Genomic DNA, 14,259 nt, shown 5'->3' with positions numbered 1-14,259 from the left:
ACTCACACACACACTAACACACACTCACACACACTAACACTCACACACTAACACACTAACACTCACACACACACACACACACACACACACACAACACACACACTAACACTCACACACACACACACACACACACTCACACACACACACACACACTAACACTCACACACACACTCACACACTAACACTCACACACTAACACTCACACACACACACACACACTCACACACACTAACACTCACACACATGTTGGTGTTTGTGGTTTATGAGGACTCTTCATAGGTGTAATGTTTTATTCTGTACAGACTGTATGTGTTATTGTTCTACACTTTACAGGAAACTATATGTTTTATTAATCTTTTAATCTTGTTTCCTCATGGAGACCAAAAAAAATTCCCCACAAGGTCAAATTTACTGGTATTCCTATCGTTGTGGAGACATTTGGTCCCATAACGTGATAAATACCAGGTAGACACACACACACACACACACACACACACACACACACATTAACACACCTAAGCACATTCTTAGCCTCACACTTTTTGCAAAACATTACACACATTGTTTTTCAGGACACTAAACTCTCTTCTCTACATTAGACGCAGAAATCTAACATGTTGTCACTTTTTTGCATTTCAAGGCTCTGCTTTCTAAAATACTACACACACACACACACACACACACACCAGCTGATCAAACACGGTGTGCACACAACATGAGTCTTGACCAAATGATTCATCTCACCTTCAAAACTCAGCAAAACACTAAACACTTCATTATCCAGACCTTCAACATGACTCTGAACTGCTTTTCCTTCTGACCTCGATCTTAACGAGATAATAATGCTGTCAGAGTCTGATAAAAACATCTTAATAATCCACAGAGCTCCAGTCCATCAGTGAACATCTGGAGAAGACAGAAGATCAAACTAATCCAGCGGGAAGATGATTTTAAATCAAATACGAGTCTGTTTGTTAAAGTAATTACAAAAATAACCACATGAGGGCATCTTTTAGTCCACTTTTATGATATTTTATCTCCTCTTCAGGATATAAAAATAGCCATGTAATTATTCTAAACATTCTGCTAATATCAAGTCAATATAGTGCTTTTTAAAATGCAGACTGGGTTTAATAAGATCAGATCTAAAACATCCTTAAAACAGAAAACACTTAGATAAATATAAACACATGTATTCATCAAACATCAACCAAAACAACAGATTTTAAAAGAAGTGTGTCTTCATTTCACCTTGATCACGGATGAGGTTTGTTACTTTATAGTCTGCATGTCTGTGATGTTGTATATGTAGTGAATACAGGAAGTCATCACTGCTCTCCGTGTCATGCATGCAACGCTGCTGAAAACTGATGATTTTGAGTGTTTTTGGAGTTTGATGGTGGTTTTATACATTTTTTTTGTAACATTCTGAAAGTACACATTTACTTTTGGCGTAACTCGTTTCCTTTATGAATGTATTGTTTGTTTTACTCAACATTTAATGCTATTTCTATGCGGTGCTGTTAGTATTATTTGTATGACCGTAATGCAAGGTTCGCTGGGTCTCCGGTCCAGCAGGGGTCAGTGTGTGTCCTTCACTGTGTGACGCTGCGGAGAAGAAGCCCGGAGCACGTGTGTGTGTGTGTGTGTGTGTGTGAGAGTGTGAGAGTGTGTGAGTGTGAGTGTGTGTGTTCACCCGTGAGCTCGGGTCTGGGTAAGAAAACAGCTACAGCAGCACTGTTTGATATGAATGAGGATGTAAGCGTTTATAGTTTTATCTCAGTCTCTTTTAGATTCAACTTCATTCAGCGCTTTGTTTCTTTTTCTGTCCAGTAACTGATTTGTTGATATTTTTCATTCTAGTTTTGATGCAGTAACACATAAGTAAATATTAGACCGCTACAATAAAACACAGCGTTGTCCATTATATGAATGCACTGTTAAGTGAATGATTTATGATAAATACTCAAACGATTTTTATTTGCTCAACAAACCTGCAATTATATAATTTAAAATACAGAAAAGCAGGAATACTGTGAAGTGACTGCTTTCTGTCTGAATGTGTGTTAAAGTGTAACTTATTTCTACGATTTTCAGCATCAGTCTTCAGTGTCACGTGATCTTCAGAAGTCATAATATACTGATTTACTGATCAGCAAACATTATTGACTGAATATTAACATCATTATTTTAAACAGTTAAGTGTTTTTTCTATAAATGGGATGATCGAAAGCTTTAAAAAAAAAAAAAAAAAAAAAAGATAACATTATTCACTTTATCCTTCGGAAGCTTGTCAGTTTCTTTCTTTTGTTGGGATGTTTTAGATTTATTAAAAGTGATGGTAAAAATATTCATAATGTTCTGTTTCACATAAGTGATGTTCTACTGACGTTCTGTTCACCGGAACCAAACAATCTGCTCAAAAATAATAATAATAATGGTCAGTGTTTTCTAGCAGCAGATCAGAATATTAGAATGATTTTTATAGGATCATGTGACTGGAGTAATGATGCTAAAATACAGCTTTGGAATACATGTTTTAAAATAAATTCATATAGGACAGTTATTTTAAATGGTAAATTGTGCTCAAATGAGAAAGACTGTTATATCTGACTGTTGAGGATGGTCTTCTGTGCTTGTTGTCTGTTCTGATTGAGCGTCAGTGTTAGTTTTTGGTTCTCGAGCTGAGCGCTTGTTCATCCGCAGGTCATGGAGGTCCTGAAGGTTCTCCCGCGGGATGCTCTGGACTCGGACACTCAGCGCTGTCGGATGGGTCCGGCTCTGATGTCGAGGTTAGGTCTGAGGCTGGGCGCTCCGGTTCTGATCCGGCTCCGTCGGGGAGCGTGTCTCTGCGCCGCTTGGCCTCGGCGCGACCTGGCGGAGGGATTCCTGCAGATCAGCGCTCGGTGCTCGACGCCGGACCTCCGCTCTCAAACACTGACCGGACTCGAGGTTAAGCAGACACAGGTCACAGCCCTGAGCGGCCCCAGGCTCTCCAGCCTGAGCGTGAAGGTGTTTGTTCAGAGTCGCCGGCGGACGGTCTCCGAGCCCTGCGTCCTCCAGCTGCTGCAGGATCTGTTTGTGCACCGGGGTCATTTGGTGGAGCTCTCCGGGGCGCAGACGGAGATCAGGTGTGTGCTGGTGGAGAAGCTGAACTCGGGCTCGCAGAAAGCCGGTTTGGTGACAGCTCGGACCCGTGTGGAGGTCAGCCAGGTTCGGACCGTCAAACACCTAGAGAGGTCTCTTCAGGAGGCGTCTGGGTCTCCTCTGGGCGGCCTAGAGGAGGTTTACGCCTCGCTGAAGGAGACGCTGACGTTTCCGCTGCATTACCCGGAGACTCTGCGTCAGCTGGGAGTGCTGTGCCCGAGAGGCCTGCTTCTGATCGGGCCGCCCGGCGTCGGGAAGACCCTGCTGGTGCGGAGCGTGGCCAGAGACATCGGCGCAGAGTTAGTAAGCGTGAACGGGCCGGAGGTCACAGGTTCTCGACCCGGAGAGAGCGAGGAGAACCTGCGGCGCGTGTTTGATCGGGCGCGGGAGGCGGCGGAGGACGGTCCGTGTGTTCTGCTGATCGACGAGATCGACTCTCTGTGTCCGAGGCGGACGGAGAGCAGCGGTTCCCCGGAGAACCGGCTCGTCGCTCAGCTGCTGACCCTGATGGACGGCATCGGGAACCAGCAGGGCTTCGTCATCATCGGAGCCACCAACCGACCGGACGCTCTGGACCCGGCGCTCCGGAGACCCGGGAGGTTCGACAGAGAGGTACTTCTGCTGATCGTTAAACGAATCGTGGATTTATTGCGTTATTCGGCGAGTCATAGCAAAGCCGAGAAGCAGGAGCTCTGCGTTCTAGCTGAGTCAAAATACTAGAAATATTGCAGAAACTCATGCATGCGATAACTCCTCGAAGACATGTAGGTTAGTTTTACGTCGCAGTACTTGCGGATATAATATAAATTCAGAATAATAGCCGCTATCCAGCAGCATTACCAAACTATTTAGAAAACTCAGACTGTGTTCGTCTGAAAGAAGAAAGGTGAAAATATGGGGTCACTTTTATTTTGAGTTTCTTTATTCTGTTGAACTCAAAAGGACGTTTGACTCTCATGTTATTGTTTTCTAAGCAAGTGTTTGATTACCAACGTTCTCCAAATATCTTCTTTCATGTTGAACAGACAAAAGAAACTCTATAATAGTTGATGGCGAGTAAAGGATTAAAATTTTTAGGTGAACCCCTTTAATTGCTTATGAATGACTTATAAGTTGAGTCACCTTTATTTATATAGCGCCTTAAAAATTGGGCCCATGCGCCTTACGGTATTAAATAGGAAAATGGTGTCAGTAATACAAAAGGACAACAGTAAACAGGGATCGTCCAGCTCCGTTGAGTTTAACAGTTGTCTTCTGGCCGGTGTGAATATATCATCTGGTGTCTAGATATGTGCCGCCCCTGAGGCTGAGGTTGATTCGTGTCTGCAGGTGATCGTGGGCGTCCCCTCGCTGCTGCAGAGGCGCAGTATTCTGAAGCGTGTGTGTGGAGAGATGCCACTCAGCTCGGACGTGGATCTGAACGCAGTCGCCGAAATGACCTGCGGGTACGTGGGAGCGGATCTGAGCGCGCTGGGGCGAGAAGCAGCGCTGCAGGCCATGCGTCAGTCGCAGGTACGGTCTCCTCCGTTCGGTCCGCAGCAGAAGTCTCTTCTTCTCTCTCTTGACTCGTGATCCATGCGGTTCAGGGGGAAGCGAGGGAGACGGTGTCCATGCAGCACTTCCTGCGGGCGATGCGGAGCGTGCAGCCGTCGTGTTTGAGGAGCCGTCTGGGAGCGACCGACTTCAGAGCCATCGGCTGGGAGCAGATCGGAGGACTAGACCACGTCAAACTCCAACTCAAACAGGTCACTGGCTGACTAAGGGCTGCTTTTAGTTTCCCGTTTAATGCCGTAACGCTGATTGGTGTGTGTTCAGAGTATCGAGTGGCCCATGAGGTTTCCCGAGGCGTTCGTGCGGTTGGGTGTTTCTCGGCCCAGAGGAGTGCTGCTGTACGGACCGCCCGGCTGCGCCAAGACCACGCTGGTGAAGGCGGCAGCATCTTCATCACACTGCAGCTTCCTCTCCCTCAGCGGCGCCGAGCTCTTCTCTCCTTATGTAGGAGACTCCGAGAAAACCCTGGCGCAGGTCTGACGTCCCGAGCTTCACAGACTCTGATTCAGGGCTTCTGTTTAGGCGTTCAATCCTGCTCCGCTCCAGCTCTAATTCTCATCTAACACACCTGAAGCAACTAATCTTCAGGATGGCTTGAAAATTAAAGGCAGGTGTGTTTGATTAGAGTTGAAGCAGGATCGAACGCCCGATTTAAAGGCTTAGTTTACCCCAAAATGAAAATTCTGTCAATAATTACTCACCCTCATGTCCTTCCGTACACACATTGAGATTTTTTTTTGAAGAAATGGGAGAGCTTCTGACCTTCCATAGACAGCAACACTGAAGAGAAAGGGGGTTCAACCCACTCGATGGGTTTTTATAACAAAAATATTTCTATTTTTAAAATTGTAACATAAATAACTAAAGTTCAGCCAATTTTTGTTACAAAAACCCATGGATCTGCTTCAGAGGTTGAGATAACCCCCAGCTATCCAGCAGCATTACCAAACTTAAAGAGACAGGACATATTTTTTAAAAACTGTTCGTCTAAAAGAAGAAAGTCATATACACTTAGGATAGCTTTGGGTTGAGTAAATATGAATATTACATTAAAAATATTTTTATTTTTGGATGAACTATTCCTTTAAGACAGTGACGTGCTTTTATTATCCTTTTTTATTTATGATTATGTAATGTTGAATCAAAATATTTACTTCTAAAGCTACTTTTTTGTCATTTCTATTTAACTTTTATCTCGCAAATTGTAATAATGGCTTCAAATGAACTTTCTCTGCCAGAATTGATGCGCAGTTAACCTGTGATGAATTAATTGGCAAAAAAGGTATTTAAAAAGTTCAGTTGCATGACGGCCGTCTGCTGTTGAGTGATTTATATAATGTAACAAAATTCGACTTACTGACGAGCCCCATATTTATCCTGACGGGCTCAAAGCCGCGACAGACGAGTGGAGGATATAGTCGTGTTGGAAATACATAAAACAAGAAATCAGCACAAACACTGTTTCTGTCAGACGCTTGATGTCAAAGCATCAGACAGAACCAAGTTTAACGAAAAACCAAGAATCAGGAGCCGGCCCCAACACGATCGTGAAGAGAGAACGGGAGACGCGTCACAGCCCTGAAACTAGTATCTGTAGAAGCTCACACCTGTCTCCGTGTCAGTTGTTCACTCAGGCTCGAGCGTGTTCTCCCTCCATCGTGTTCCTGGACGAGATCGACAGTATGGTGGGCTCTCGAGGGGACGGCTCCTCTCACAGCGTCCAGTCGCAGGTTCTGTCGGTTCTGCTGACCGAGCTGGACGGGGTGGGAGTCCGGAGCGTGGAGAGACGCAGCGCCGGGAGGAAGATGACTCAGTTAGACGGAGGAGAGCAGGACGACGCCAGAATACTGCAGGTCAGAGACATAGTCACTGCTTCATATCTCATCCCAAAATCAAAGGAACAATACATATATATTGCTTTCTGTTATGCTGGTTTCAATTGATGCTGATTTTATTTACATTTATGCATTATTTTTGTAAAAAAGCAACACATAAAATCTAAATGTTAAAGGTTTGGATGGCCAATGTTTTATTGTATTGTTTACACTGTAAAGCATTGAGAGTAATAAGAATTACGCCCCAAAAACCATCAGGATGCATTACATTTCATTGTGTATTTGTCAGATTCATCCACAGCAACTTAAAGTACAATGGAAAAAAAAATATTTTTAAAGACTGCTACAGTACACTTGCTGTTAAATTGTGTCTGAACGCTAACACTCTTGTTTTCTTCCAGAAAATGTAAAAATGTTACGACGCAAATTATCATTAAAAATAGGAAATGAAAAATTGACGTGCATGTATAGAGCTGTAACGCAGTATTTTCACAGTGCTGTTAACACTCTACGGCATCTGTGTGTGTCTCATATTTCAGATGGAGCTCCAGGAAGTGTGTAACAAGGATGTTTTGATCGTGGCTGCCACAAACAGACCAGAGGTTCTGGACAGTGCTCTGCTCAGACCCGGCCGACTCGACCAGATCATATATGTTCCACCTCCAGATCTCGAGGCGAGCAGACGCTCATAATCTCTCTTTCTAAACCCCGCCGCAAAACACGAGCCAAAAAATCTGAAATTTCACAAAAATGAAATTTCAGATGAGTTAAAGTGCATGTTTCAAAACAAGTGTATTGTTCAGAATAAGATCAGTATGATCACTTTTGATTTGCTATGGTGTGTCTGAGTTCTCGTGGGTTCTCTGAAACAGGCTCGTCTCTCCGTGCTGCGTGTCTGCACTGAACGTGTCCCGCTGGATCAGGACGTGAGTCTGACGGATCTAGCTGCTCGAACCGAGCTCTTCTCCGGAGCCGATCTGGAAAACCTGTGCAAAGAGGTAAAGCGCACTCACCTTACGCCCTTCCTTCGTTTCCTGGTCTGTGTTGAGCTGGACTCTTCTGTGTGTCTCAGGCGGCTCTTCTGGCTCTGCGTGACGAAGGGTTCCAGGTTTCTTGCGTGAAGCAAAAGTATTTTCTGAAGGCGCTTCGGAGTTTGAGTCCATCACTGAGTCCCGAACAGCTCCAGCAACGCTTTCACTCAAGCCTCTATTAAAATAAATAAATACATATAAATACATATATATATGCATACATAAATACAATAAAACTTTTTCTTTTTTTGAATTTCTTGTTTCACACATTCCTAAATCTTCAAGTATACAGGTGGAAAACAAAAATATCATTTGCGAGGAAAACATGATATAACATTCTGAACTCAAACCTCATTCCTGGTCCAAAAAATAGCATTTTTCCGTCCCTCTGTTGAGTTTGGTTTCTCTAAAGCTCTCTTCTCGGTAAAGCTACACCGTGTGTTATACACAAAAACTGAAAATTAGATGAACGTAATGGGAAATTTATTCAAAAGTGCTTTAATGATACTGAAATTGTACTACAAATTGCTTTTGCTTATTGACATGCATAACTTTATAACCTTTATAACCACCGTAAAGTGACTCAGCATTAGAATGGTGTTGAAATAATCATTTTAAAAAGCCACAGTGTCCTTTAAACAATGTGTACATAGGAACTGACCACTAGAGATATAGAGAGACAAAAAAAATATTCCTCTATAGAGGATATAATATTTGGGTCTCGAATTAATATTAGAAATAAATGTTTTCAACAAACCAGATAACAACTAAATGCTCATTAAACTAAAACAAGGAATTACTTACAAAATAAAATAGAAATAGAAAGATTTTGTTGATGAACCGCTGAAGATTCTCCTCAGACCAACCGTCAACTTCTGAAACTCGCGCCTTTTTGAAATTCGCGCGCATTCTCACTTTTCGAGCCTGTTCTGAACAATTGGTCGAAAACCTCGCAATTTTCAACTCAATTTTTGTAAAATGTTAATCAATAGTGTAATGTCACATGCTAGTGTGTTTGACCGTATGTAAAGCTCAAAATAAACTCTTACAAGACGGTGTTTATTTGTATTTATTATTTTTAATCCTGACGGTTTTGGACATGATTTACAGGCTAATTCTAAAGATCGTTTGTCCAAAATTTGCGCAAGTTAAAAATAAATACGGCCTCACGTTGTCAATCATCTTTACACGCCTCGTAACCTATCGCTAGCATGCACTTTGAGAGGACAGGATGACGAAAAAACACAGCATAGTTATATGTATATTATTTATTTTGTGAAAATGTGTGGAAAAATGTTTTTTTAATTGTGCTTTTGGTGTTTATACTGACAGCATATTTCTACAGTCATTAAAATTGTTTTGTATCTTATGCTCGCTATTTTGTTGACTGACTGGTGTCTGAAAATTAAACACGTGACACTGCACTTATTCAGTTGAGTTTAATTACAGGAAGTGCATTAAAACAGTAAGGTTTTAAGAGCTTTATAAATGAAAACCTTATTTACAGTCACTAGTGTGACCGGCGGGATTAAATGGGTTACTCTATAATATATTTTCATAATAATACAGCGTCATGACACACACACACACACACACACACACACACACACACACACACACACACACACACACACACACACACACAGTCTCACTCGAAGCACAAAAACACGAGTTTAAAACTTTGTTGCGTCATCACGTCAGCGGTCACGTTATTTTGGCGCGAGGCCCCTCAAGCGGAGCCTAAAGAGAAACATTGTCGCGATTCGTGACGACCTGAAAGTGGTTGTCATGGAAACGGCGTTAGACGCGTCTGCGATGAAAATGGTTGATGTCTCTATATTCTAATATTCTCTATATTCTAATATGCTGTTCATAGATCTAATCATTATAAGGGTTTTAACTGCTGTGTGTCAGATTGTGATGCAGGCCAGCAGAGGTCGTTAAAAACAAAGATGCGCTCACTTTCAGTTTGCGTGTGTGTGTGTGTGTGTGTGTGTGTGTGTACGTGCCAATAAACGCGTCTACTTCACGATATAAGAGCGACACAGTCAGAATGATGCTCCAGAATCTCCAGCGAAACTTCAGCAGGTCTGTTCTCATCATCTTCATCATCTTCATCATCATCTGACTCGAACCGAGTCTCACTGGAACATGAATGAATGGAATCTATTTTTACTTTAGTTTTTTAGGAAACTTCAGTGTAGCAGGTGAAAGATGTACGGAGGATTTCTCCAGCTGCTCAAGAAGAGGAAGGAGGTGAGGAAGACCTCTCATCATCATCATCATCATCATCAGCCTGCTGTGGATAATTCTATTTAATTCAATTTCTCCATTTCAGCTGATTCCTTTGATAGGGTTTGTGGGATGTGCAGCTCTTGGAGCAGCAGCAGCTTCGGTTTACTTCTTACTGACCAAACCAGATGTGATGTGAGAGACTTCTTCAGGGCTTTAATCATGAGATTATTTATGGGGTTAATAATTAGTTTCCTGTATTCGTAACTTCGAGAAAATAGTTTTAAATGTAACGGGCATAAAATAAAAGTCTGATATGTAATATTCAACACCGTTTAAACATATTTAATATTACCGAAGCTGTGCAGTGATCACATCTATTGACTTCAATAGTTTAAACAAGACGAGGAACCCGGAGCCTTGGGAGACATTAGATCCATCAAGACCACAGAAGGTAAGAAACATCAGTCAGGACCGATGGGTTATCATCGGGTCACAATCAAATTCATTGTTTTAGGCTTCATGAGTGTAGAACGGCATCAGATAGAGTAGAAATACGTCACCTTTAAGACACGAGGAGATGTTTTGTATTTCATGTTGATTTTAAACATTTAAAGCAGGTTTAGTTCTGTCTGGAAACTCAAATGAAAAGGTCCTTTGTGTCTCCGTTCAGCTCTTAACTATTAACCAGCAGTGGAAGCCAGTGGAGGAGCTGGAGCTGCTGAAGAAACTGACCAAATGATGGCCCTCTCTTCTGAACGTCTTTGTTCATTTTATGGGATGCTGGCTCTGCTATCTCAACTCAATGTACTTTAAGCTCTGTGCCTTTAACTGTGAAGATCGCCTGTAAACTGGATGTGAACTTAAATAAAATGATGACGTGAATTAAAAGTGAATCTGTCCTGTTCTGACCTATTCCTCTCGGATTAGCCGTTAATCTGTCCAGTGACGCCCGTCTCGTTTCCTTCAGACAGAACAACAAGAGAATAAATCAAACCTGCTGACAGATCATCGATCGGCGTGTGATCTGATTAAAGAGGAAGTGCCTCTCCAAACACTTCCTGCTTCATGTTCGAGAAACAATCGTTGATCTCTGACCCCCAGAAGCTGCTTTCATTCAAAGCCTACATCGTGACAGAGAGGCTGATGAGGTGTGTGTGTGTGTGTGTGTGTGTGTGTGTGTGTGTGTGTGTATTGTGTGAGGAAAACAAACACGCCCTTATGAAATCTACTGCATCATCATAAACATTCCCATCAGCCCACATTCTCCAGCCACTATAAGCCTGTTTATTACTAGTTAGGACTCGACTGTCATGTGCTGTGTGTGTGTGTGTGTGTGTGTGTGTACGTGACTCGGTGTTTTGTGTTAATGTCGCTCATCATGTGATCAGGAAGTGTTTGAACAATGAGCTCTGAACGAAACAACTGGAGACCTACAGCTAATAAACCACGAAGCATGAAGAGTGAATTTTATCTGCTCGTTTTCATCAACCTTCAGGTTCGTTTCTAAAAGCTAGTCACATTTTAAACTTTATTACAGTCATGACTAAATTTGCACCTTAGGCAGTTCAAGATAAGGGACAGATTTGGAGATATGTATTATTACATCACTGCAGTGAATGGGTGCCGTCAGTCTGATAAAAACATAATAATCCACAGAGCTCCAGTCCATCAGGGAACATCTGGAGAAGACAGAAGATCAAACTAATCCAGCGGGAAGATGATTTTAAATCAAATATGAGTCTATAATAACTCTTCCTCTAGTGAAAGTGTTCTGGTCTGAATCAGGAGAGAAATCTGCAGCGTTTACAAACCAGCTCTAAACTAATATATGACTTTTACTGGAAAGAGTTATTATGGACTTTATTATGGTATTTGATTTAAAATCATGTTATCGCTGGATTAGTTTGATCTTCTGTCTTCTCCAGATGTTTACTGATGGAGTGCTGTGGATTATCGAGATGTTTTTATCAGACTCTCGTTCTGACGGCACCCATTCACATCCATCGCTGAGACACATTCTACAGACACACTCATCCTGATCTCAGATGAACGGAGCAAACTTTTTCTTTCTGTCTGAGTCTCGTTCCTCTGTGGGAGTAAAATCTCATCCAGCATCTTCCGTGTCCTTGAGCGAAACACGCTGAACTTGAACTCAAACTAAGTTACTGTCCATGCAGACCGTCGCCTAGCAACAGCAGCATCCATACACCTGTTGCTAAGAGACCGCAGCACACCTCACCGTGATGTCATCAAATCACAATACAACCCGTGAAAACATCATTAAAAAGTAAACAGGACACACACACACACTTAGAAATCAACAAATGATGAAGATCTTAAGTATTGTCCAAACTTGATAAATTCACGACTAGGGAAAAATAAAGCCAAAACGCGAACCCAGACAAAAACACACATGAAAGCAGATTACAGGCATTTAAAATGTATTTATTTCAAGTTATTTTAAGCGCTTCAGCAGTCAGTGAACATCAATCATCCTCAGACACACAGAACACAGATACTGCAAACATAAAGAAACGTCACTGACACAGAAATCAAAAATATAAAAAAAACTAAACCATAAAAATAATAAAAAGACATAACGGCCAAATACTGATGACAGTCATTGACAGTTAAATAAATCATATTCAATCAGAAAAAAATAAATGAAATAAAAGTATAAAACGGGACATTTCGTGTTATTTTGTTCTGTTGTGAATCATGTTGGCACACAATGATTACAAATCTATGAAGTGCACAAAAACGACTCCTGTCAGACTATGATTGTCAGTGGCTAAATGAGGAATTCTGCAAACATATGTAATGATTTCCGTGAGGTCGGATCTCAGACTGAATCTCATGAAAGCTGTCAGGAACACGCTCGGGTCATATTTCACAAGATACATCAAATAAAGGCATTATTTTCATGCAAACCTAAGCACCTTCCCACTTCAAAGTGAAAAATGAAATGTTAATTTGTTAAGTATTTCTACATCGTGTGTGTTGCGCTGCCTTTTTTTTTCATGCAGATTTTAGTAAAATTACAGCAACGAGAATCAAAACCCCTTCGGAAGTAAATCCAAAAGCATTACATTATTGAAAATTAACCAAGATTAAAACAAAAAAAAAAAATCAGTTCAATCAAAACAAGTGAATGTTTGTATTTTTCTGATGGTGTCACTGTAATGCGACCCGGACGGGTTTTCATGAGATTCACCTCAGAACACACACACACACACACACACACACACACACACACACACTACGGCTTCCCTCCGTCTGTCCAGACAGAAAACACACAGAAGTCAGTCCGGTCTGCTGTGAGCACGCCAGTATTAAAGGTTTATCAAAATGAGGTCAATATTCATTATAGAAAAAGCTGCTAGACAATCATTAAAACCCTGCTGGGTCCCAGTCTCTCTCTCTCTCGTCCTGTGTGTGTGTGTGTCAGTATGTGAGTGTGTGTGTGTCAGTATGTGAGTGTGTGTGTGTGTGTGTGTCAGTGTGTGTGTGTGTGTCAGTATGTGAGTGTGTGTGTGTGTGTCAGTATGTGTGTGTGTGTCTCAGTATGTGAGTGTCTGTATGTGTGTGTGTGTCTCAGTGTGTATGTATCAGTGTGTGTGTGCGTTAGTAGGTGTGTATGTGCATGTGTGCACATCAGTATGTGTGTGTGTATCAGTGAGTGTCTGTGTGTGTGTGCGCCTCAGTGTGTATGTATCAGTGTGTGTATGTTTGCATCAGTATACGAGTGTGTGTGTGTGTGTGTGTGTCTCAGTGTGTATGTATCAGTGTGTGTGTGCGCGTCTGTATGTGTGTGTCTCAGTGTGTGTGTGTGAGAGAGACGGTGAGAGACAGGTGTGTTTAGGCACTGTGTGTGAGGCAGTGTGAGCAGGACTGTGGCGCCCCCTGTCTGTGCGTCTGCAGCTGTACGGTGCAGTGTGTCACTCCGTGTGACGTCGTCAGCAGCCGCCGTGCGTTTGACTGCACTTCCTCCCAGTTACCCACAATCCCTGGCGCTAAACACACAGCAGAAGCAAAACATTACTCCAGAATCACACATTACTTCACATGAAACTCACTTACATCACAGCGGTAGATTTTCATGGAAAGCGATGCATCGTTACTTTTGCATTACTATAAATACATCACCTGAGAGGAGCTTATTTATTAGGTTACTAGAGTTGTGTTTTTGCAGACTGTAAAGGTCCAAAGGTTTCCCACCAAAAGTGAAATCAAGTCTCAGGCTGGAAGAATAATTCTTACTCTTTATGATAAGAACACGACTAACTTTATTGTAGCTGTCCTGTGTGTGTTGAGAGAGATTGGGAGCATCTCATCACTACTTTATTCATTTATTTTCATTTCTTTCATTGTTATTTTGGTAACAAACCCAGTTTCCCTCTGAGGATTAATGAAGTATTTCTGATTCTGATACTTGAAAAAGTGATCTGATTATGGAAGTC

At 42.0% G+C, this 14,259-nt stretch overlaps 3 protein-coding genes across 4 annotated transcripts in view; 2 read left to right on the top strand and 1 right to left on the bottom strand.

Moving 5' to 3' along the window:
* Positions 1 to 1,577: 1,577 nt before the first annotated feature.
* On the top strand, positions 1,578 to 13,196 carry spata5l1 (spermatogenesis associated 5-like 1). 2 transcript variants are annotated; one of them, XM_043216895.1, is made up of 10 exons: positions 1,578 to 1,714; positions 2,707 to 3,759; positions 4,477 to 4,659; positions 4,734 to 4,892; positions 4,963 to 5,172; positions 6,321 to 6,551; positions 7,073 to 7,207; positions 7,406 to 7,531; positions 7,606 to 9,209; positions 13,019 to 13,196. In XM_043216895.1, the coding sequence occupies exons 2-9, from the start codon at positions 2,710 to 2,712 to the stop codon at positions 7,744 to 7,746; spliced, it is 2,235 nt and encodes a 744-aa protein (XP_043072830.1). In that variant the 5' UTR covers positions 1,578 to 1,714; positions 2,707 to 2,709; the 3' UTR covers positions 7,747 to 9,209; positions 13,019 to 13,196. The 2 variants fall into 2 exon arrangements, with proteins under 2 accessions (XP_043072830.1, XP_043072829.1); XM_043216894.1 differs by having other exon boundaries at positions 1,607 to 1,758.
* On the top strand, positions 9,495 to 10,692 carry c18h15orf48 (chromosome 18 C15orf48 homolog). Its single transcript, XM_043216899.1, has 5 exons — positions 9,495 to 9,652; positions 9,746 to 9,820; positions 9,903 to 9,991; positions 10,190 to 10,250; positions 10,470 to 10,692. The coding sequence occupies exons 2-5, from the start codon at positions 9,779 to 9,781 to the stop codon at positions 10,536 to 10,538; spliced, it is 261 nt and encodes an 86-aa protein (XP_043072834.1). The 5' UTR covers positions 9,495 to 9,652; positions 9,746 to 9,778; the 3' UTR covers positions 10,539 to 10,692.
* Positions 13,197 to 13,537: 341 nt separating the features above from the next.
* The window catches only part of slc30a4 (solute carrier family 30 member 4), an 8,514-nt gene continuing 7,792 nt past the window's right edge, over positions 13,538 to 14,259 (bottom strand). Inside the window, exon 8 of the mRNA XM_043216896.1 lies at positions 13,538 to 13,812. Within this exon, the coding sequence (XP_043072831.1) occupies positions 13,658 to 13,812 (155 nt within the window). The 3' untranslated portion in view covers positions 13,538 to 13,657. The remainder of the gene's footprint in view (positions 13,813 to 14,259) is intronic.

The sequence above is a fragment of the Puntigrus tetrazona genome, chromosome 18, assembly GCF_018831695.1.
Source record: "Puntigrus tetrazona isolate hp1 chromosome 18, ASM1883169v1, whole genome shotgun sequence".
Lineage (NCBI taxonomy): Eukaryota > Metazoa > Chordata > Actinopteri > Cypriniformes > Cyprinidae > Puntigrus > Puntigrus tetrazona.
Note: the sequence above shows the minus strand (reverse complement) of the source record. Positions and strands in the feature narration are given on the sequence as shown.